General features: G+C 40.9%; 1 protein-coding gene across 2 annotated transcripts in view; it reads left to right on the top strand.

Moving 5' to 3' along the window:
* slc35f3b (solute carrier family 35 member F3b) overlaps positions 1 to 25,327 on the top strand; it is a 48,400-nt gene that overhangs the window by 14,721 nt on the left and 8,352 nt on the right. Inside the window, exons 1-2 of one of the 2 annotated variants that reach the window (XM_068724217.1) lie at positions 12,019 to 12,255; positions 22,988 to 23,330. In XM_068724217.1, the coding sequence (XP_068580318.1) occupies positions 12,180 to 12,255; positions 22,988 to 23,330 (419 nt within the window). In that variant the 5' untranslated portion in view covers positions 12,019 to 12,179. Of the gene's footprint in view, positions 1 to 12,018; positions 12,256 to 22,987; positions 23,331 to 25,327 lie in introns of those variants that run through there. The other variant, XM_068724216.1, reaches the window with a different exon arrangement.

The following is a 25,327-nucleotide window of genomic DNA, read 5'->3' as shown; positions in this document are numbered from 1 at the left end:
TTCCCGCCCGAGGGATCAATAAAAGTATATCATAAATTCAGGGAAGAAAATAAATTCAACCAAGCCTTATTGAAATTAATGTTGCAGATTGCTATTCGTGTTAATTAAACTGCCTGGATGTAAAACAACCTGCAATGCACCAGTACATGAAAGCTGCTTCATACTGTGATACATTCAGACAAATCCCTGTTTATGCCTTAGACAATATATATATACAGTATGTATATATATATATATATATATATATATATATATATTTAATATAATATAATACAATGTCATAATGTTTTAGTTTACTCACACTGACAAATTAAAGGGAAAGGCTGGAAATAATCTATAAATATTTTTAACAACAACCTCACCCATAGAGACCAACACTAGCAATGAAATTATGCTATAGACAATTATCGTCTGTGCAGCCAAAGCTTACTTATCTGTGCCAGTGACCTCCATCGTTGTCAAAAAACATAAAAAAATGTTATGACAACGTTATGACAATGAGCATTGTAGTTATTTTGAGTAAATCCCACCCCCGCTGCTGTAAATACCAGAGAACCCAACGAGTATTAAACCGTGGCTGAGACTTACTTGTGTAACGTTTGATATAAAGTAACATTGCTCAGCTGATTTAGGAAATAATTTGGCCTTTCTAGAAAATGAAAGTACATGTCAGACCCGGTGTAGATTTTCAGTCCAAAACAGGATAGTTAGAGAACATTAAGAGGCGGTCAAACACATTGTTGGTCTTTTCATGCGATTTGTTGGCAATAAAAAAAATCCAGAACAACCATCTCTTTTAAATGCATTTTTTTTTTTTTTAACAGTTCACCTTCAGTGTTACACATGATTTGGTGTCTTTGGAACTTTGCTAACTGTTAAATATTCCTTTAAAACTTGCATTTGAAAGTGCTTAAAGCTGAAACCCCTTTAAAACAAATATTACTAATTGTATTCAACCTAAAATGGCCCACCTTTGTCGCAGTTTTTACGTTTTTTAAAGCTCAAATTATTTTGTAGATTTTATAGTGTCTATTTTTGGAAAGCAAATATACATGGCCACTGACAAGAGTTGCTTTTTCAGGTCACTCTGAATTCACTGTAACATTTTGTAACCTCACTATGAAGGATGTCCTTTGAGCGAGTGCCTCACAGTGTGGCCGAGCTCTAATAACGTCCTTAGAAAAAACACGAGAGAGAAGAGAAAGTGAGACGTGATCACAAAGAGCCGCCGTGGTTTTTGTTATTATTTTTCATCAGTGTGTGTGTGTGTGTGTGTGTGTGTATATTGGTGTTCTCGTCTAAAATCGTTCAGTCTGTTTTCATGTAAGTGTACTATACAGGTGTGTATATGGGTCACATCATCGCCTTTCATTACTGCCGTCCCACTTTCCGCTCCGTTGCTGTGCTGTTTTTTTGATTTCTTGGTCACTTTTCATCCAAACCCTGAGCAGGTGTCTTTGTGTCAGATTACAAGTGGTCACAGTGCCCCCTACAGGCACAATGGAGGCTCTGCAGAGTCTGCATATTGTTACTTCAAGACAGCATGTATGATTATCTCATATTTCCATTTTCATTTGGATCATACTGTCAAAACACAGCTACATAATAAGTATATGAAATATACTTTGTTTTTAACACATTTTGGGGCTGTATGTCTAAATTACTTGGTGTACTTGTCATAACTGAAACAAAATGCATCATCCAAGAGCCTCTACTTTCTTTACATTAGGGCTATTTTATAGGAGAAAAAAAAATGACATTACAAAATATGGTAGAGCGTCATGCCCACACTTTTCAGGCTCAGGTAATACCATCATATAATTGTGGAGTGGCGGAGAGAAGCTTTTGTAAATGGCGTACCATAATTACAGCAATTTAGAACAATTTGAATAACGTTAAGCACAGCTAAGTGCAGTTTAAAGAGGAGCAGCTTCAGAAAAAAACAACAACTCTGAATACAAAAAAAATTATTTCAATGTAACACTGGGCACGTGCAAAATCAAAACCTAATGTATTAAACAATACATAATATATATGCAAAATTCCAACTAAACTTGTTATTTAGGCTATTTACCTGCCTGCCTAAAATGAAATAGTCATACTGTAGCTTGACAACAGAGGGAGCCATCGGCATTCATGGGAGAGACAAGAAATGTCTTTCTCTGTTGGGCATGAACATAACCAGCAGCTGGGGTTCAAAGGCCAGTTTCTTTGTTCTTGGCGTTAGTAGGAGTTAAGTAGCCTCCTCAAGGATAATTTGACAAGTAAAACCAGACAAACGATAGAATCACCACAGCCCACCTCATTAGTGCTGCAACCTCAAAACCAGTGAACTATTTTGCTGCCGTTTGCAGGAAGGTGTGAGTTAGAGAGGTTTGTGACCGGTAGGTTGGAGGTTTGATCCCCGGACAAGCTGAATAAAACTGGGTGGGCAAAGGGATTGTACCGGGCAGCTTCCAGGTATGAATACGTGTAACTGTGTGAGTGATCGTTGTGTTTCTGCAAAGACATACTGGTCAGAATCATTATTGTCTCAGTTAAAGCATCTCTGCCCACACATCCCACAGAGTACAGGGTCCTGTCCTATACTGGACCACAAATTAAACTTTTACCCATCACACTTTGTGGCTCTGAAACAACCTTAATTGGAAAGTAGAAATGTGCCGCCGGGGGTCGATTCCTCTAGTGGGATGTAAATTTAATGGAGAGACTCACTCCTCCTGATTGGGCCATAGGGGTAGAGAGTGATTATAAGGGCTATCACTTGGTACTACAACTTAACAGCATCTAATAGATGCTGCTGGACTTTATTAGCTGTGGTTGTAATTAAGAGGAAGTCCCACATTACTTGATTATACTTTCAGTCTTCCTCCTGGACAGCTCTGTGTTTTGTGAGTGAGATTACAAGCTCTCTGACTCATTTACTCTTCTCTAAAACAAGTTCCCAGTCAGGCTTTTTATTTGTGTTTCTGGCAGCGAACATATGTGGAAGATTGTGCCATGGAGAGTTGAATTGAATTAATCCAAAAAGGTCGTACATTTACTGGTGCCAGCTTCTCTAATGTGAATATTTTGCTTTGGGTTTTGGACTGTTATTCTGACAAAACAAGACATGTAAATATAATTACATAAACTTGAGTATTTTCATTATTTTATAAACCACATGAGTAATCCATTACTTGAGAAAGTCATATGAATCATTAATTAAAATAATGGTTAGTTACAGCCCTAAAGTAATCTATGTGTACTGATGACATCCAACAATTTTGTTAATCTTGTATGTTGCATCTTCAGACTGACAACAAACACATAAAAAGATAGTTTATTCCACTGTTCACTGTTTCTTTAATGGAATGATGGTTTGTTTTTCCAGTGTTCATCATACATTACCAACCACTGCGGACAACAACATCACTAGAAAGTCTCATAGGGGAGACTATCAACGTTTATAACATCACATCAAATATAATTTCATGCTGCTGTTGTCATGGAGTGAATTTATATTACAATAATGCAGGAAGGTATTAATTTACCCCCAGACAACAGGGGGGTGCTTTGCAAAAGATAAATTAAAAATCCTTGTGATGAGTGACTTTTATGTGGAAACATCCGCCTACATTATTCGTTAATGATCCACTATTATGATTATTGCAGTTTCGGCATCAGTCACAATATCGCAGCATTTTTAGAGTATAAGGTTACACACATAAATGAAAGATCAATGTAAGTGTTGGCCACCATGTAGCTCTGTAATGTAACTAAAATGGGGAGAATGTTTTGGCAACTGTTTTCTCCCTCCTACACCTCAGGGGAACCCGCCAAGGCCATTAATCCAATAAACTGCAGTTGGATGCAGTACCTTGACAGCCGCCTGCCTCCACAGATGAGCTGTCTCTGCTCTGAAGATGTATTGGGCCCAGGAAGGGGGAAAGTTAATTTGATTTGACCTCTCTGGTACTTGAAACAAGCTGTTATTTAGGACTCCATGTCACCTCCCCCCCTTATCCTTTCTCACCCCTGCGGAGTTATTAAGTGTGAGGACAGCGAGACAGACTCCTCTTCAGTTCCGTAATGAAGCCTCAGCTCTCATGTTTACAGTCCCGCTACCTGTTTCCCATGCTAAGACGGAGCCAGAAGTGACCTGGGCTGAAACAGTGAAGGGAGAGATGCTTCAGAGAAGATTCAAAATTCACTTATTATTATTTATTTTTCAGAAAGAAGCAAACACTGAAATCCTCTTTTAGTTTACTGAAAAGAGAATGCTGCCAATATTTGATATGAATTATAATCACTGCACCATTAATATTCATAGCAATATTAAAATGAATTGACCCATTTCATTTTCTGTGTACATAATCTCATCTGCTTTACTGCAAACTTGATAATATCTGTTGATTTTAAGGCTGGGAAAAGTTTGGAAAAACTGGAATGTTATTGAAAGTGCCATTGTACAACAAAATTAAGAGAGTTTGCAGCCATGCTAGCATCTCTGTGAGCGTTGCTTTGAGTTAAATGCTAATTTCAGCCAACATTCTCACAATGATGACATTTGCTAATAAGCGCTATACACAAAGTACAAAGATGATCAAAATCCCCATGATGCTGATAGGGAACATGAATGTGTGTACTAGATTTTATAGCAGTCCACCCAAGACATCTCACACGAAACCATGAATCAGCCTTGTGTTTGCACTAGAGGACAGTTAGCGGATCACCAAAGCCAATATGATACATTATCTGGACACCATGTCTGTACAAGTATTCACGCCATTTTAAAAAGGTAGATGTTGAGATATTTAACTGGATGAGGGAAAATTTGTATCCAGCTTGATGCACTAGAAGAAAAGTCAGAGTATTTCCAAAGTCACCTCACAGCAGAGGGCAACTCCTCTGATTGCAAAATAAGTCAGCTTGTATAGAGGTCTATGAGAAAATGACCCTACTTCTCACTTTACTTATTACCTCAGAGTTTATGGTCTTAATCTCTAGTTTCAAGTCTTCCTCAACACAGCATGATGTTCATTTTGTAAATTATGGTTCCATCGAGATTAAAATAGACGATAAAGCTTTAGGGCGTGGCTACCCTGTAATTGATAGATCGCTACAGTGTTGTCCGGTCTGGGAGTTGTCTGTGTTTTTGTCTTACAACGTTAACCCTTTCACAGTTTTCAGTTCATGAAAGTTAATTGTAACCTGTGGTCTTATTCAGCGTTAAATTGTACTTAGCTCCATCTTCCTAAATCACCTCTGGTTGCAAAAACCAAGATGGCGATGACCAAAATGGCAAACTCGGGGCTTCAAAACTGTAGTCTACAAACCGCTAGATAACGTCACTGTGACTAAGTCCACCTCTTATATATACAGTATATGAGTCCATCCCATAGTTGTCTAGACGTTTCACTAGAAATTTAAAAGTCACCATCATGGTGGTACAAGAAGAAAAAGTCTGGGACCATCAAAGTCTGTGGATTCCATCCTCTGGGGAACATGAATGGGCTGAAAAACTCAGCAACATTGCCATCCCTGGAGCCAAACTGCTAGCATGGCTGATAGCAGAGCAGCATTTTAACATATTCAATGTTTCAAGGTAAATACGTTGATGATATTTGTAACTCCCAGAGAAATTATACCAGGAATTGCACCATCTCCTTTATGGGCAGACATGTTCTGCTGATGTCTTGGCCAGAAGTGTCTCCAAGCTTCTTTATCAGCTGAGTAAGGATCACATTGATTAGTTGTTATTGGTGTTAGACAAGGAATTGATTTCTCTTAAATCAGGATTAATTGTTTCATTGGATATGAAATGCCAATAACAAATATGTTAATGTTTTGGCAAAGAGGCAACTGCTACAGCGCAGACAGTTTGTACCAAAAAGCTGCTGTACGCAAAATAAGCAGGGCCTGTTTACTCACATTGGCAGTATTGATTAATTTAGATCACACTGCAATAAATCATTTACTCTTACACACACCTTTTAGCACTCAAAGTCAATCATCTTCCACGTTCACGTGCAGTCTGATTTGCAGCTGAAGCACTTTTATGCGTAATCAATAGAATAGATTTCAGATTACCTCATTGTCCTCCTTTCCATCCTGCTCTGTAGGATTACAGCAAACAGCTGATTTGTGAATGTGAAAGGGGTGAAAAAATAATGTATCAGGTAGATGAGGTAGCTATCAAGGCTGTACCTCCGAACGAAGTTGTCCTTTTGACTCTAGTGATCCTCTGACATTTCCTCTAGCACCACCACAAGGGTTTGAGTGAAATGTCTCAACAACTATTGGATGGCTTGTGAGTAATTGTGAGCATACAGCATTGATTTTCAGATTTTGAAACAATATGTGACAACAGCAACATAGTGGTAACCTGAACTTGATACACTCATTTCCTATTATTCCATATATACAGTTATATATTAGTTTTATGCTTCTTGTTTCATACAAAAGATCCATATTCCCAATTTCTATCAAAAGTAATTCCCTTAGTAATGTCGTGACAGCCGAATGGTAACAGCACTAACTGCAATGTCACCGGTTCAGTTTCAGCAGGTGTGGTGACCGTTGTTCACCTTGTCATACCCCTGTCTCTCCCGGTTTACAGTCTGCCTTTCTCAGCGATCCAATAAAGGTGAAATTGCCCAAAAAAACATTTCCTGAGCAAAACCAAGCCATTACCGTTTCCCTGGAGTATCAGCGTCATGTTATAGCCTTTTTGCTGGAAACATTTTCATAATGTATCTATCTCTTTTGTATATAGCCACCTCATTTTTCTCCATAGGTACCCAACAGCAAGATTGTTTCGAATGCCATATCCCCTAATGTCCCACTACTTCATTTCTAATTTTGGTTGATTTCGACCATCAGTGGGAACATAATAGCAGCACTGATTGGTGCAGTTAAAGAACGTTTGACCTGGAAAATGGCTAATGTAGCTCACTCATTATTCAGCATGAATAAACATTGAAGAAAAGCATCTCTTTGGAGTGCACTAGTACATCCCTCTGTGCATAGAAGAATTATCGCCTCTCGGATCTACTTCCATCAGTCTCTGGGTAGAAATACGGATTCAAAAGGCTGTGCCGATGCAGTGACCTTTTTACACTTCTTTATTGCTCACACACGCTTATCCCTATTCATATACAGTACATGTGTTAGAAAGAGAGTTGTCATGTGGCGTCTCAGAGCATGGACTGGTTTGATCCTCCTCCGTGTTCACAGATAAAAGTCTATGAGTCACTGACTGGGATCTTTTAATGATCTCACCCGCTCCACCTATTTCCACCCCCCTGTCTTTTCTATCAATAATAGCATGCGCACTCCAACTGAATCTTCTTACCATATAAGCTGAAAATTAACAACATTAGTTCCAAGTGACAGCTGGCAGCTGCAGTGCCCAAATGGAACTCACTTTCTCACAGACACACACACACACACACACAGAAAAAAAAACGTGACATGTTCACCAAGACATACAATAAAATTCATATGGGTGACGTGTTTATAATGTTTATCCATCAAACAACCTGGGCTGCTCTTTTAAGTTTGTTCAAAGTGAGCTCTTGCACTTCATCAATTAGCTCAAACCCACTGTTCTTGACATTTATCCTTTTCAAAGCCAAACACAGGAGTGGGAGCAATGGAAAATAGTAACGTATCCAGTGGATTTGGTTGCTGAGGGACGCCAGAGTGGGTGTGGGCAGAGTGTTTTTAGAGCTTCCTGTCCTAGTTAGGCAGGGCTTGAGTGTGAGGTAGAGTCTAAGCAGTGAATTATTCAGTGCAGCTTCCTTTAGGCATGCTCACATTCAGCTGCTTTTATATACACACACACACACACACACACACACACACACACACACACACACACACACACACACACACACACACACACAACCACTGCAGACAGACACACTCGCATGTATGTATTGAAAGACATTGATGTAGGGTCACAGGGACAGCACAGGCATTCGCAGATCAATACTGAGCACTTCTATTTGCAACACTGACAGCTGTCTTCTATCCTCCGATGGATTATGTGTTTGTGTACGACGGCTCCTCAGGTGTAAAACACAAGTGACATGCAGAATGACATATTAAAGACATAGAGAGAGGAGTGCAGGCCCAATTTCTTCTACCACAAAGTGAGCTGGACAGCTCTCAGTTTAAAAGTATTATGAAACTTGATGTGAAGCTTTAAATTGTCACTTCAGGTTTCAAAACCAATTTCTGTGGTTGTTAGAAAGACCTGACAGACAAGCGTCAAGAGGCAATCAACAATGTTTTCAGTATCTCATGAATGAGCCTGAAAATGTTACCATCGTCAACACTTACCAGTACAAGTGGGACTGTGATGACTTTGGCAAAGTCAGAGACAGGACATGTAAAGGGTGATGTGAAAGCTATCAGGACTGTGACTCAGGTCAGTCAGTCAGCTGGGATTTAGGTCTCAATCACTCAACAAACAGGAAACTCTGAACAGCTTATAGGTACTAATGTAGACTCTGATCATGACCAGTAGTGAAGTAAAGCACAACAATAGTAGAGGTGTATTTTGAGTTATAGGACAGTCTGTAGGACAGAAAAAGATGGACGTGTGCATCTCTAGTCTTTATGCGTCGATTTGCACTAAATTACAAACCCTGACGATTAGACTACACACACAGACATGGTACACAGTAGAGTAATTCAGTCTTTGTCATGTTAATTATGAATCCCATTTAAAATCTGCATTTAATGTCCTTATCCTCTTTATTAAAAACAAAACACCAAACTAGGCAAAATTTAAATATTCGAAACATTTAATCCTCAAATAGGGTTATTCATTTGCTAGATTAATGCATTTTTTTAAAGAGTTTAGCAAGATTACATAAATTGTCATGTGTCATCAGTAGCAAAAAACATCCCTGCCACCCTGACCTTAATGAACTACCTGTATCTTCACCTTGCCAGGCTTCTTTTTGTGATTTTAATACTATCCAACTATACCTGCTTGCAGAGAAACTTCTTTTCGATTATAATCTTGACCCTAACGCCACTGGATGGATTCTAGACTTTTTGACAGACCAGTCCGAATGTGTGAAAGAGTGAAGCTTGTTAGAAAGGACACCATTAACTTGGTGTCCTTTCTAACAAGCTTCACTCTTCCACTGGTTCAACTCAAGGATGTGTCCTGTCTCCCCTCCTTTATTTTCTTTGCACAAACAGCTGTCAAAGTAAATAGCCGACCAGACACATTATAAAGCCGATGATTCTGTTATATCAAGCCTCCTGGAGGAGATGAACAAGGTAATGCGCCAGCAGTCGACGAGTTTGTGTCATGTGTCAAAAACCAAGGACATGATCATTGATTTCAGGAAGTCGGCACCCGACCCAAAACTGACAGATATTGAGAGGAATAAAATTGACTTGGTGGCAAAATCACAAGTTTTCGGTACTGTGTTTGAAACCAAAACAAACGTACATGCAATTTCAAAAAAAGTTCAACAACACCTGTACTCCTTGAGAAAAATTAACTCTTTTAATGTGTGCACCACAATGTTGACTCTGTTCAACAGAAGAATTTGATTGAGTCTGTTCCGTCTTTCTGTATTGAGGGTGTGCTTTGGGAACCTGAATTTGGCCAATAGGCTTGGCCAGCAAAGTTATTGGGCTAAGTCAGCTGTGGCAGGTCCTCAGGAAGGCCAAGGACATATTGGACTGCCCTGAGTTCGAGCTACTACCTTCAGGCTGTGGATACACAGTTCCTGCTCAGAGGACAACAAAATAGAATGCTTCTGTTGTTTGCACAGCAATTAGTAGCCTGAATGTGCACATGGGATCTCGGCACCTGAGCACATAATGCATTCTGCATTCAGATGTTTTTAGCACTTCATTTGAAGTGATCTCGCCTTTGTAGTGTTTGATCCTGTGATTTGTAAAGATTGTTGCATTATGTCATTTTGTTTTCATAGAGAATGTGTTTGTATACCTGGCTGCCACCACATTCACCCTGGTGGGATAATTAAGTTTGACTTGACCTTGAAGACATTTTCAGAATCTTGAGTTTAACGCTGTAAATCACACTTTGATTATTCTTCACAATTTCTGAGGATCTTCCTCACTGGACCTCACTCAATAAAAGACCTGACCTGCAATTACAAACAGGCTAATAGTCTCTGAACTGCTTGAAATTTCATGAATGTTTCTCTTATGTTGTACATCATACTTAATAATGTAACACAATTAAAGTATGCCCTGACTGAATGCAAAAATGTAACATATTGAAAATAATAATAGTTACTACTTAGTTTAAATTAGACAATTTTCAAATAATATAAGAATTTAAGTTGTTCTAACAAAATATACAAAGCATATACAAATATCAGACAGAAAGGTATAATTCAGCTTAGCCAATATTGAGTAAGCAATAATATCTTACACAATAAACATAAAACATTCTCCCACACAACTTCCTTTCTCCGTTCTCTACACTGGCTACCTGTAAGAGCTCACATCCAGTTTAAGACTCTGGTGCTAGCCTACAGGGCAGTGAAAGGAACAGCTCCTTCCTATCTCCAGGCCATGGTCAAGCCTTACACCCCCGCCCGACCACTTCGCTCTGCTGCCTCGGGGCGATTGGTCGCCCCGTCGCTCAGAGGTCCTGGCGGCCGATCGACCCGGTCACGGCTGTTTTCTGTCCTGGCCCCACAGTGGTGGAATGAACTTCCCACTGACGTCAGGACAGTGGAGTCGCTGCCCATCTTTCGGCGCAGGCTGAAAACCCACCTCTTCAGGAAGTGCTACCCTGAGCCTTCCACTTAGCGCTTATTGTTTTCATACTAGCTTGTTGCACTTATTGTATTCGTACTACTTATAGCACTAACTGTTTTTCTTTGTTTTCTGCACTGTACTTTGGCTCTGGGTTATGCTCTGCTTCATGCTCTTAGATGCTTGTTTGGAAAAGGAAATGTACTTATGACTTCTGGTGACTAGTAGTTCTTTTGAATACCTATGTTGAATGCACTTATTGTAAGTTGCTTTGGATACAAGCATCTGCTAAATGACTGTAATGTAATGTAATGTAAACCTACAAAAAATACTCTCTCAGTAAAGCGTGGTGTATATTTCTAAGAAACATACACTTTAAACATACACATTTCCCTTTCGACTCTTGACATTCTCAAAACACTTTAAAATGCTAGAATGGCTTTAAGTGGACATAACTTTGTTGCAAACCCAACAAACAGGGGATGTCTCCAAAACCAGCAAAATAACCGTGAAACTTGCGTTAACTCACCGAAGCTTGTGGCTTCTGCAGAGGAACTGTTTCACCATCATCTGATAACTGCTCGACTTCAACAACTGTTTTGACTTAGTACTGTTTCTCGACTCTTTTGCAAATCAATCGGAGGACAGGAGCTTGATTAGAGGACTTCCTGTCGTGCTCGCGAACCGCGCTGCAAAACTTCCGGTTAATGTTAATGCGTGGGAATGGGTGAAACTAAATATTCTACTAAATGTTCACAAATGTAGTGTTTAAAAAAACTAAAATAGAAGATGTTCTGCTCAGCTGGGTGTAAAAAAAAGCCATAAACCAAGAGCATTAAAAAACTCAGTTTTAATTTTGGAGATTCCACATGGTACCGTGATAAAATAAAGGATTCGTTCGTTTCATAATAATTTATTTAACTACTTCTTCCGTCCCACACAAACACACACCGTATTGCATTGCTTCCATCATATCTGTCACAGAGTCTGTATGCCTGCACGCTGCCCAGGCGGGACCACAGCCACGGGGGGCTCGGACAGCCGGGCACAGCTGCCTCGGGACGGAGGGGTTGGTGGGTGGTGGGAGGTGATGCTGATGCTGATGCTGTAAGGGGGACTGATGGATGTGTGACGTTGGCGAATTGCAGCAATTGCCCAAACTGTACGTGAGGAGAGACCAGCCAGGACGCACTGAATACAGCAGATTTGAGGAGGGGAAGGCAAGTGGAGGAAGGGGGGTGGGGGGATACGACAGAGGTAGGAAAAAAAATCAAACATCATCAAGAGGGGAGTTGGATGGATGCGGGGGGACAGAGAGCAGGAGACCGGCTCTAGGAACATCAAGGGTCCCATCAAGTGGTCTGGTGTCTGCACCAAATCAGCTTCAGGGATGTAGTCGAAGCGGTTTAGAGCTCAGCCCATCCGAGCTCATCGTCATGAAGAAACACTCCGCAAGGGTTGCCCCGCTGTCCGCCTGCAACAGTCCGGTGCTCACCCTCACCAAAGTGGAAGGTAGGCAGAGTTCATATCATTTAGAACATCTGCAACCCCGCAAACCTGGGGCTGGTGCGCGTGTTGTCTGTGTTATGCAGCCTGCTATGTCTTTTCAGAGAATACTCTAAATGTAGAAGCGTCCTTCTGTTGATTTGACGGAGAGAGGATTACTGCCGGAATATTTTCCTCTCAAGGCTTGCCCCACATCTAATTTAAGACATGGGTCAACTTTAGAAAATCTTACTGCGAGCGAGATAAAAAAACAACAACACGGGAATCAATCAAGCGCGCAACTTACCGATAAACCTATGATGCAACAGCTCTGCAAACAATTTGACATCGGACAGCAGCCTAATCAATTTTCTGCATAGAAGTCGTCGGATGCATCACATCATTAATCACATTATTTATTAATGATTTTCCTTCATCATGTGATGTTGCTGAGAAAAAACCCAAATGTAGCCTGAAATAGACCTGCTTTGTCCGAATTACTGTGTCATTGACGCATCGTTTTTTTAATTATTTTTTTTTTGGGGGGGGGGGGGGACTCATGAGGGGCTGATGAACACTGTGCTAAATTTACTGGTCCATAGGGAGGATCTTAAGTTGTTATTGCAGCAGGGATTCCCCCTCACACTCTCCACCCTCCACCCATCACTGGCTGCACGAGTCACAGCTGGAATACCAGAACACCATGTCAGAGCAGATGAGACATGAACCAGCAGTAAACATGTTCATGGTCCCTGTAAACTGGTTTTCAGTCTGCCTTTAGTGGCTTTATTACCAGTCTTACATTAGCTCTCCCTGCCTTGTCTGAGAGTCCCTCTGATCTGCAGGAGCACCTTTACAACATTTCTCGCTGACATCATTAAGGCAAAACTCCTCTCTGACTCTGTGTGTGTGTGTGTGTGTGTGTGTGTGTGTGTGTGTGTGTGTGTGTGTGTGTGTGTGTGTGTGTGTGTTGCTGCATCACCTGTCTTGACATCTTGAACATGCATAGTGTCATTCATAACAACGATGTCCTCAGCCTCATGCTTGTGGAAAGGAGCATGTTATGCATTCTTTAATCCACCCCTCAGCATAGAGGACTAGTGAATGTCTCAGTGTTTGGCATAAGCACAGAGTCAACACGGCTGCTGATTTCACAGCATTCTAGTGCTTTGCATCTGAAGTAATCCATATCTCAGGCAACTTAAGGAAAAAAAGGATTAAAATGAATTGATAAATGATTTGCATTATTTGCATATTCTTGTCTCACTAAGTTGTATTATTTTATACATTTTGTACGATTAAAATACACATACACATGTCATGGTGCAGTAAAGTAGCCCTAAGAGGTTGTGATGACCTACAAATGAAATTATTTGGTTTGATCAGCTAAACGTTACACTGCAGGTAGCTGTACTTTGTGCAGTGCAGTAAAGTACTGCTTGAATAAACACTGTTGGCAACCAATCAACTTGTGACATCACAGCAAGAAGAGGTAATTTGCCAAAATGTCAGTGTAGCTACTGAAAAAAAGCTGTTTTCAAATTACAAAAGTGAATTATGAAGACAAAAACAATACTTCTGCTGTGCTGCAGTAGTTTTGGGAGTCAAAACTTACCCAGATCTTGCTGACTAAGACTTGTCAGTGACGCTTAACTCTACCTCCTATTGTTTGAGAGTTCACAACAGTTTTAGCAATGTGAAAATTTATGAAAATACTTAATTATTCATAATTTATGACTCGACCAGCTGCTAGAATGTGAATAAGGAATCTTTCCGCAGTTTTATATGGACACTGCAGAAATGGAATTAACTAACCATATGCTGTAGCTGTTAAAACTGTGTTGCATATTCACTTTAAGGCATTCTGGATAACCTCAGAATAACCACTGCTGCTGGGTAACCAACGATGTTAAGCTTATTAGTGCATATGTCAGCTCAAAATATTTTATTTTCAGAATAGCGGCGATGGCAGGCTGTTATTTAAGCTTCTATATTAAGAATTAACAAGAGCTATACTGTGGATAGAGAAAGGATTGTAAATGTGTGTGTTGTGGTTGATACAGTATTGTAAATCGTTGAAGGGAGTCAAAGCTGTAGGGTTTGTGATGTGAATGTACGGCTCCCCATTTCAGCAGCTGCTTTGAAGGAGGAGGGAATCGCAGGGGGCCACAGCGGATCAACACACACATTTTTAGAGACTCCGCTGTTTATGTAACCCTGGCTCCAAAACCTCTGTTCCCATCACTAATAACCTGCGCCCAATTGTCAAAGAGTTATATTTTTCAGTGTCAATCTTCAGTGGTATCTCTGTTTTCTTCTTTTATTTGTGTCCAGTTAATATATCCACAGTGGCACAGAGTATTAGTGGGGCGATGTTTTGAAACAACAAGATTGAGGAAATGTTGCGACATAGTCAGCTGCAAAACCAAATTCAAAAGTCTAATCTGGATGGGTTTATTTTTTCAGATTTAAACATGGAATTATATTTTGTATCTACATTCGTAACATCTCTTCTGGAACTATCAAGTCAGATGCAGCCATGCTTTGCGCTTTGAGGGAAAGGTGGAACCGCCACCAATCAATTTTGACATCAGACTTAGTGGTAGAATTTTGAGCACATTCCAGAATCATCCTGTGTTCCCTTAATGCTTTTGTTTTGTGTCTTCATCCGCAGTATTTATCTCTTCTTGTGTGTGTGTGTGTGTGTGTGTGTGTGTGTGTGTGTGTGTGTGTGTGTGCTCTTGTGATGAATCCACCCAACCAACGGCCCATGGTTGACAACTATTGACTTCTCTTTAAATATGTTTCTAGTGATGATGTCTTTGGGGAATATCTGTGTTGTGTCATCATAGGCAGGGAAGTTCATAAAAATCCCTTTAATCTCTTTAATTTCATTACACGTTTGGAAACAGAACAGGCGTCTTTGAAAAGGAAGCTGGTCATATTTTACCAGCTTCTGTTATGAGCGAGCTGAACTTCTCTCTAGGGCCCCATGCGACTTGACCACACATCAATCGATTGATAGCAAATTATGACGGTTCACACTCAGAAGTAGAGGATGAAATGTACAGATAATGAACTCATTTAGCATCAAATTGGATATTCAGTGTTTCCCAGTGAGATGGATTATCATGCTATTCTGGACAGTCAAGCAGTTTGCTTTATTCTGTGTGCTTAAAGATTTTAAAGATGTGTTGAGAAATGTAGCAAGTATGAGACTCGTTGCTTTGTGTGGCTATTGCTTGAAGTGATGGATGTAAAGTCATTCGATTTGTATTGTCTGCCCTGCTGTTAATGCACAGTGCATGATTCATAGTCATATTAATAAAATATGTGCATTTAGCAAAAGAGCGGCAGCAGTCACCACTGGGCGAGGGAGATTACCACTTTAAGACATGAATGATTTTGTCAATTTGGGGGGGAAGAGCACTAAATCAAAAATAACACAAAAATAACATGACATGTTTCCTTCAAGCGTACTCACAAAGGACATAAATAGAAACGTGCATCTCAAACTCGTTTGCTTGCGTCCTATTTGTATGTAAATGTACATTCAGGCCTGTGTGAACAGCAAAACCCCCAGTATGGAGCTGAAAACAAAGGTCAAACATACGTACATATGTGTTTAACCTGCATCAGTGGTGTTAAAAGATCAGCAGAAGCAGCTGTGAATTTTGAAGATTTCTTGTTGAAGCTCTTTAAAATGTGACGTCTCACTTTAATCCTCTGGATGTAATTGGAGTTGACTTTGAGGGTAGTCGGAGGAGTAATGCTTTTAAAATCATTTTAAAAGCAAGTGAAACAGGGCTTTCTTGCTTGATAAATGTGCAATGAATACACTGTGACAGGGCTTTTATTTTGTTGTGAGGCCAAGCTTTTGCTCTGGTTTATGTAATGCAGAGTGTGTGTGCAGAGAAAGCCACCAGTTTCATTGTAATGAATGAGATTTAGCTGAGCAGATGGATTGCTGTTATGTGCTAAATCAATTCATCGCATAAGTTCATTTGAGGTTTGCCCCCACGACTTCCTTGCCGCATATATCTCATTTGTATTTCATACAAGAAAGTGCCTTCTGCAACAGTGTCATAGTGTTTCATCTTTGAGCAAAATCCTCTGGCAAAATGTGTAAAGAGGAAGCTCTAAACTCTAATCCTGAATTGTGGGAGTTGATCCGAAAGAATTCTTTAGGATGCAGGACGGCTGTCTATCCTCTCTAAATATTTAATGCAGCCAGTAGACCAGATGGTACGCTGGTGGTGGATCTATAGGGCTAATTATTACAAACCTGAAATAACAAAATATTTACACCATCCCTACAACAGTGACCAATAATTGTGACCAGCCCGGGAGTCAGTAAAAATGTGTGCTGTGTGTTTCCTTAATCTTTAAAAGTGACTTAGTTGGCAGTTCACTCCATCTAAATCTTGTTGGACAGACATTTTCTTCTGATGCCATTAAAAAACGTTTCAGTCAACTGTAAGGGTCATTTTACGGCAGCGATGTAATGGGAAGGTTGAAATGTATCTGGAAATAGTGAAGTCCAAAGTCAGCCTCATGTAAGTCTGATGGAGTTCATGTGTTATCAGTGGCCTCGGGGTGCAGGAAGGGAGTAAAACCGCTGTTTGTGCAGACACTCAGAGTGTACACCTGCGGTGGTTGTCTATCCATTACTTCAACAGGGACGCTGTGGCCAAATCTTTTAAATATTGATTTGTGTCGGAAAGTGCCGGGACTCTTGCCAGTCTGTTAAACTGCAGGTCCATCACGCTACAGTCACTATTGTAACGGACTGCAAGATGGAGGGAGGGAGGAATGCTTCAGGACTGTGGGACGTACTCTTGGGCAGTGTACCCGCTACCAAAAGTGAGTAATTACTATTGCTCTGCTGTAACACACAGTGCATGGACACACACACACACAAACACACGCTGGCCTGCTTGCACCAGTGTTTTGTCGTGTCACTAGCCAATGAGGCATCGGAGGGCCGCAGCATTGACCTGTATCGCGAGCATCTGTTGAACCAGCTGGGCAGGTCAGGGCAGTGACAAACAACAAGTTTGCAACTTGGTAAAGGAAGTTGCTTCGTCGTCCTCTCAGGTTGAAGGAGAAACCGGTCGGGAATTAGGGAGAGTGGGATCAGTAACAGTCGGCCCGCCCTTGTCTGCCCTCCTGGGCCTTTGTCCCCTCAGCCCATGTGGTCTGACCTATCAGCTGGTTGACGCAGCAGGGTGTGTTTGTGGCCTGACTCTCTGTTGTGTTATTGAGCGAGACAGTCTTGTCAGATGAGCCTGCTCTGGTGAGTTGAAAGGCCTCTGACTGTCAGCTTGGCCTGACCAAGCTGTCACAGCCAAGTATCACAGACTCCCACTGTCTGTCAGACTTAGACATTACAAAGACAGTGACTGCTGCCTGTCTGTCTTCAGCCTGTCTGTCTGACCTGACAGGATAAAACGCCCATCCTTCTGTAGTGCGACATTTGTAGTTTATAGCTTGCTTTAATTATTCAGAAATGGTCTTACTTTTTAAACAGTAAGACTCAGACTTTGACATGTCAGAAATGACAAACCGCGTTGGTCAACATGGGATTGAAGGAGTTATTTTTATAAAGAGTACTGATGCACTGATTGATGTTGTGTGACAGCCAAAGATGAACAGGCGTTTTGCATTTATATCCTACATTTGTGCAAAGAAGCTCTTTAATTTGTTTAAATCTAGATTATTACACCTAAAAATAAACTTAAGGTTGATGTTATGTACAGCATGGTATAATGTTTGATTATGAGCAGGACAGAACGAGGAAGTTGCACCAGTTAATTCATATTCATCACCATCAGAGACCCAAGAGACAGTAAGACAAGGAGAAGAGTTCCTCTGAAGTGTGTATCGGTGATTGATCTGTTTACCCTCTTGAATCACTGAGGCAGAGAGCTGCAGTGCACTCTTACTCCCACGGAGGTGTCGCCAAACAGCCAAACAGACAAACCTCTCTTACTTCGGTGTCTCTAACTTGAGGTCCCAGTGAAGCAGTCCCGACAGTTGTATGGCCGCCGCGGCGAACCAACGAACATCACTGCTGCCTGCTAGCATCTCTGCTCTGTAGCAAGGGGGGACAGAGAGTGGCCTGTTCAGGGAGCTACAGAGAGACATTGCTGGACTTTCTTGGCCTGTTATGGCCAGGCTTTGTGAAGTGTGAGAAAAGGCAGTCAGGCAGGGCTCCGCTGGCACGTTTGGGATTTGCAGCTATCAGCAGGAGAGATCTGCACTGCAGAGTCTGCAGGGGGAGGGAGGAGAGCGTGAGTGGGAACGAGGCTGGTCGGGAAGCACGGAAGCATTCACTGAGATGGGAGAGAAAACTGGACCCTACTGGAAGTAGAATGTATGTTAAATACTCTCCGTATGAGGCACTCAGGGTACTAAAGCACTAGAGGCAGACAAATGAACAAATAAGCTAAAGATTGATTTACTGTGCCTATAGTGGTAAATGGACTGATTTATCAACAGATTTACACACAGGTGAAAAAATGTCACTCAGAACAAGTGGATTTTTCTCTTAAAAATGTTAATTAAGGAAAAAGTATTGTACAGTTCACTGTGACAGTGACCCAGCAGCGCTGAAATATTATCCTTTTCTTTCCATAAATGCTTTAAGTATCATAAAAACCTTCTTTTAACAAGTTCTCTTTGCTTGAGACTGCCTTTACCTGTGCGCATTGAATTCCATGGTGTTAGTAGACTGAGTGGTTGGATGGAAGGCATTTGAGGAGTAGAAGACATCTATACAGCTGTCAGATTGCATCCACATCTGGACCTATAAGGATGCCAAACACTTTCTTCCTGTCTCCAGTGATTTCGCAGATGCCTGTTAGGTTCAGTTAAGCACATTTGGACATAGATTGTGTTGAATGAGCGGAGATATTTTCATTTCGTGTTGAATTGAGCATCTTAGTTAATACAGTAATCTGCAATTACACCTAATCCTTATCTGCTTTAGTGTGTGAAATGCTGAGATTAATTATTAGATATTATAAAACAAATACACTGAATCAAACCAAAGGTTTCGTGTGCCTGCTTTTTACCGCAGTCATGTCTGACCTTGACAGTTGACATTTGATTGCAAACCGATAAGGTTAAGAGCTTTCAGTTAATCATTTAGCAGTTAAAGAAGGAGACTCTTTCCAGGTGTTTCAATTATGGTAATAATGGCTTCAAATGTCATTAGCGGAGAAGCCTCTCTATCTCACACAGCCACTCTACTGACCCACACTCACACTGATGAGTTCAGCAATGCTCCATATTGTTCATCGCCAGCTTTCAAGGTTGATACAGTGTCATTAGTCACCGTCAGGCTCAAGAAACAAGTGCATTACCATCAAGTCACTGGGTAACAAATTAATTGATGCCTCAGCATTAAATCATCGAAGCTTTAATTAATAATTTATGCAACCGTGTTTCATTTAATAAAATTGATAACGTATTATCTTCGGAGTATTGTGGTAACAGCGTATTTGAAGTGTGACAGGACGCTTAATGTTGTCATGACGCTTCACTAAGTGTGTTCACATGGGCCAGTGCTGGAAATGCTTGGCTGGGCCCCAGTGGCCACTCTGGGGGCTGATTGGCTTGGCCCATCACTGCATTTGGAAGATTAAACTGTGCTGCAGTATGGAGCGGCGGCCAGGGCCACGGGATGTGGGATGGAGGCCCAGGAAGGACAAAAACTGGGCGGCGTAAACAAGACATGACCTTCAGAACAAGACAAAGAGGCTTTGAGCTCAGAATAGAGAAACTTAATTCTCACCTATGTACCCAAGACTTTGACAGGCATCCATGTGCGTCTGGCTCTTCTTTTGGTCCATGCTGATTCATCATTTCATCAAGAACAGACAATGATCTTGAATCATCTTTCATTGCTGCCAAATTTGCCGCAGGAATGTAAGAGCTGTCAATTGCTTTTTTTTCCTCAAGAGCAGGAGGCATTGTTCAGGATACCCAAATAATGCAGCACAATTTCATCTTAATTGCATCACATTTTCACAGCAGATGAACAGAAATAAAAATCTGTTGTTGTGCATTCAGCAGAGAGCCGGGGGAAGCCGAGGCATTAGCATGGGAGGCGATAGTCATCGGGGATGTTAATCTGTGGCCACCTGGCAAGGTCAGAAGCAGCTCTTCCAAGAAGAATGAGTCGTCTGATTGGGCGTGATGGATACAGCTTTTCTGTAAAATATGTAGCAAGCTGCTTATATAAGAAGATAGGTGTCCCTTTGACTGATCACATTAACATGAAGGAAGAAGGTTTTATCAGTGTTAGCTGTATGATAAACTAACACAGCCAACTAAAATAATATGAATTCAGTGTCCTGTTCATGCCAATACAATAACAACTTTCACAGTAAAATCCCAACTTAAGTTAGATTTATGTTATCTTTTTGAAGTGCGCTCCGTATTCCAGTCAGCAGTGTACAGTGAAGATGAATCGGCAAAAGACTCCCTGCGGCACCTCTGGAAGCACCATTAGGGAGATCCCTCTGTTTTAACTTGTTGGAAGGCGGGAAGCTACAGAAGACGCACGGTGCATGCTATGCAGCCGTTATGAAACAGGGCTGATATATGAGGCTGTTTTCTGTGTGGTCGCCTCACTTCCCTGATTGAAAAGTTGCTGTGTGTTCTCTGTGGTTTTGTTGTCTGTGGTGAAAGTATAGCTGTATAGGCTCTGTTTGGCTCAAATTCAATTATTTATTAAGGCACTACTGATGATAGTGTATGTTGTTATTGTTAGTCTATAGCGTTGTTGCTGGTAGATTTAATAAATAATAATGAATTAATATCAAGATATGTAATTATTATTAATAATTCAATTATGATTTATATACCCATACATTAGGGTATAAGAATGATGGTACTCAGCTTACGCCATAAGACACCATTAGTTTAACTAACACAATTTAACACAAAATTAAATTTAGGACGCCACCAAATTTTAGAAAAATAGGGAAAACTTCAAAATTTGATATTAATCAATTAAATCTTAATCTCAAGGTTGCTATGGAGTTCTTCTCAAGGTGTACAGGGACTGCTGCAGAAAGGTACCAAACAGTTGATATAGATCACGGAATAAAACATGATCAATTAAATACAGACATTGTTATCATGACACAGACAGACCTATGTAGATATGTGTACCTATATGCATAATAAATTAATGGATAAGATTAGATTGAGCTGTGGCTTATTTATTAGAATGAATATGAGTAGTAATATGATTTATATCAATTGAAATAGACCAAAATAGGAACTAATTTACTCACAGATGTGGATTATATCACAAAGAGTCATAAATGGAGAGAGGTCAACAGGAGGTCCAAAACCTCCTTGTGAACCTCCATGTCAAGGAACTCTTCCTATCACTAAACATATGTTAGCTCAGCATAACATAGCAGTTAAAGTATACGTTGCATCAAATATCAGTTTCTTTAAGTCGTTTCGGCACAATTGGATGGGTCTCTGTGTCCCATCCAACATCCTAGAAATGTAGATGCTCGTAAAAAAACGGCAGAGTTGGGTCATAAAACATGGTAGACTCAACCTCTGAGTATGTCCAGGCACATTGTAAATTGAGATTTCAACTACTAAGTGATTTATAGGGTCCTGAGAGCAGTCTCTGAAGAGAGCTTATTAGTTCAGATTGTGTCATTGACATTTCAGTTTTGCCGTCCTTCCGTGGATGTTCGCTACAGTCTTAGCGAAGATATGTTGAAGTATCGTTTATACACAATGTCATTGTTAGATAGAGGGAGGCTGAGAGAATGACGATCTGCTGTATGAATGAATAATATGTCTGTCGGTATGTTGTGTTTGAGCTTCTTAGCTTCTATGCTTCGGCACAGGATTATACAGTTATAACTGAATTGTTTGGAGGACACAATAAACACAGTATCCATAAGTAAGTTCAATGACTCGAGGTAAGTGAATCAGCTTTGATGCACAGAGTGGGTGTGAGTGGGACAGAAAACAGCACGTCAACACTTTGCCTCAATTCACACAATACTGAAGACGTATGGAGGCTATCAGGTTGTGACGGGAGCAATAGCAAAGTTAAGCAGTGCTGTGTGTGCCTTTGGGTCCTCTGTGGCACGCACACACACAAAAACACACGCAAACGCACACACCTACACACACACACACACACACACACACACAAACACGCATGTCATTGTAACTCACGAGGTGGAGAAGAGGTGGAGAAGAGGTGGCCTTGGATTGGATATCAGATCTGCCCTCTTTTGTCCTCTGTTTGGCTGCAGCCTGTCACACTTGATCACCACATTTTGAACTCGGATGTCTGATTGATTACCTTCAAGTTCAATTAAACTGTGAAAGAAGCTATCTTTAGCCAGAAAACTTGGCAAGACATGGGTGACCTGAAGTCATTCACACACAGAAAAGAGCTTCCTATAGGCTCTTACGTCTGATTTTATGCAAGAGATAAACAAGGAATGATTATACTGTATGTAGAATGCTAATGTGTGTATAACGCTAAACTATATTTTCTAAGGAGCTTCTCAACTTGTAAACATACAATAAGTACATATACATCATTTTGTTTTTAGTTTGAAAATGTGCTTGAATCAGACTGGTTTGATGTGGTAACTCTAAAGCAAAATTCCCTCTTCTGAAGAAATCTAAAAAAAAAATATTCCTGATCATAGAAGAAACTGGCACTATCAGTTCAATCTATCATGCATGTGTTCATGTTTAGGAGAAGACCGCCCCAGGGAGAATGTGGTGGGCCCCACAGACGCACAGTCGGCTGGCGGTACGGCCGGAGTGGAGTCCGGCTCCAACAAACGGAAGCTCCACTGCTGCATCAGAGTGACGACCGTACAGGTGCGGAAGGCCCTGTGGGGGGTCGCCATGGTGATATGCGTGTGCTCCTCCTGGGCCGGGTCTACCCAGCTGGCCAAGCTCACCTTTAAGCAGTTTGACGCCCCCTTCACCCTCACCTGGTTCGCCACCTCCTGGAACTGCCTCTTCTTCCCGCTCTACTACATCGGCCATCTGTGCAAGAGTCCAGAGAGGCAGACGGCCAGACAGAGATTCAGGTAAGAAGACTCTCACTGCATGCAAGCGAGCAAGTCAAAATACAACAGGGGTTTGGATTTGGCTTCTCTGAGATGTTGTGGGAGGCTGCTCCTTTAAGGTTTCTGACTTTGTAAAATCCTGTATTTCAAAAGTACAATTTCAAAATCAATCTTAAAACTCATAGGGGGCCAGTTGAGAGTAGCTGAAATTGTGTTTGTATGCAGTATACGTTTGGGTTTTGTCAACAAGCCTTGCTGCTCCTGGACCAGTTGGTGTAAAGATTAATAAGGTGAACAAGGTGTTATGGTAGTCGAAGCGTGATGTAATAAAAGCATGGCTGACTTTTTCCAAAACTTGAAGTAAGGGTCTGGTTTTTGCCATGTTCCTTAGTTGGAAAATACTAAAATGAAACAGACATTTCATAAATTTCAACATTTAGGTTGGGATTAACAGCAATCAAATGTAACAGCACAACTGAATGTCAGCGTCCTGAACAGTGTTGCGTAGTAGTCATGCTGACAATGCATCAATGTACCAGTAATAGGGGGAAAATAACATGCATATCATTGCATAGGGGTCTACTTAACAGTGCATCTTATCCACACTAAAACACTGTACACAATTAAAACAAAGTTTCATTGCTAAATGTTCTTCTTATTGTTAAGGCCTTACAAGCCAAATACGCACAACAAACAAATATTTATTCTGCAGCTACAACAGAAATGACTGAGAGGAAATTATCAACTGTGAAAGTGAAGTCAAGCACAATCAAAGGGAATTGTTTTCTATAAAACACTCGCCGATGATGCACCGACTTTATCATACAATTTCACATACTAGAAAAGAAAGCAATTTTCCTATCAGCAACAGCCTCAGCAGACCAGAATCCAATGCAGTCATTAGAAATCATTTTCTGGAAAGTTGATGACAAAAATTCTAACTAGTCTTCTTTATACAGATACAGCTGAAATGCTCAGACACATTCTGTGGAGATTGTTGAAAAGACTTGTGGGAAACCTTGCTGTGAATGCCGCTGTTCCAAACATGGGGTCAAGATCCTCAAAAAGGGTCGCAAGACATGCCAGCTACTTAACAGCATTCTTATAATTGATGATCTCACTGAACGAACAGAGGTGTTTACCTTCCATGTTTGCTGCCTGGTTATTTATGCACAATCACTCCCTGTTTATATTTGATTTCCAACACAGCCCACCATTTACCTCATTTGGAATATCAGGTTCCTGTGCCACCTCTAGTTATGCTGCTGCAGCAAACAGAAAGTATGAAATCCTAAGTGAGTTAGCTGTGTTTTCACACTTGAAACAGTCCATTCATCGTGATCTTTAGAAAAAAGTCTTATCGCTGCAACCTGCTGTGCTACTTTGGCACAAAGAGCGAAAGAGGGTGGAAGTATTTGGAAGGTGTGGTGGGTGGGTGAGCCGGGGGGGATTGGCTCTGTACTTCTGATGCACTTCTGTGATGTAGCTCTTACTCTTGGAGGGCTTACACAAGGATCTGGGGCTCACACTCCTCGGCCGGAGCTGATGTGCTCCGAATACCAACCACTCTGTTTCCTTTGAGTTTATTCAAATTGCACCTGCTGGTGAATCTCAGACAATGTGGGAGAAATAGAGACCAAGAGTTGACATTTGTAATAGTTGTCCTGTCTCTTTACATAAATTTACCATTACTCTGGTCTCCGTTTTATGTAAAACGGGGACCAGAGTAAAGGTAAAGACATGTCATCACTACTATTTCTGCTTTTAATTTGCTCAATACCAAAAAAAAACAAATACCAATGAGGCCCACCAGAGTCCGACATGCTGATCTGAAATATTTTGATTTGAAATGCAGTGTCTTTAAAGTGTATGTTGACTTCATGAGCAGTTAGATGGTTTCAAATCAGCTTCATCGACACCTTCCTCAGCATAATAGAGCTGGGAGTCTTTCTAAAATCAATGCAGATTACGGGTAGAGCAGAAACAAACCACAAACTGTCAGTGGTGTGGATTTGAAG

Source organism: Cebidichthys violaceus, unplaced genomic scaffold (assembly GCF_023349555.1).
Source record: "Cebidichthys violaceus isolate CVI_PGR_0920_01 unplaced genomic scaffold, fCebVio1.0.p SCAF_10, whole genome shotgun sequence".
Taxonomy (NCBI): Eukaryota; Metazoa; Chordata; class Actinopteri; order Perciformes; family Stichaeidae; genus Cebidichthys; species Cebidichthys violaceus.
This window is presented reverse-complemented; position numbering and strand designations above follow the sequence as displayed.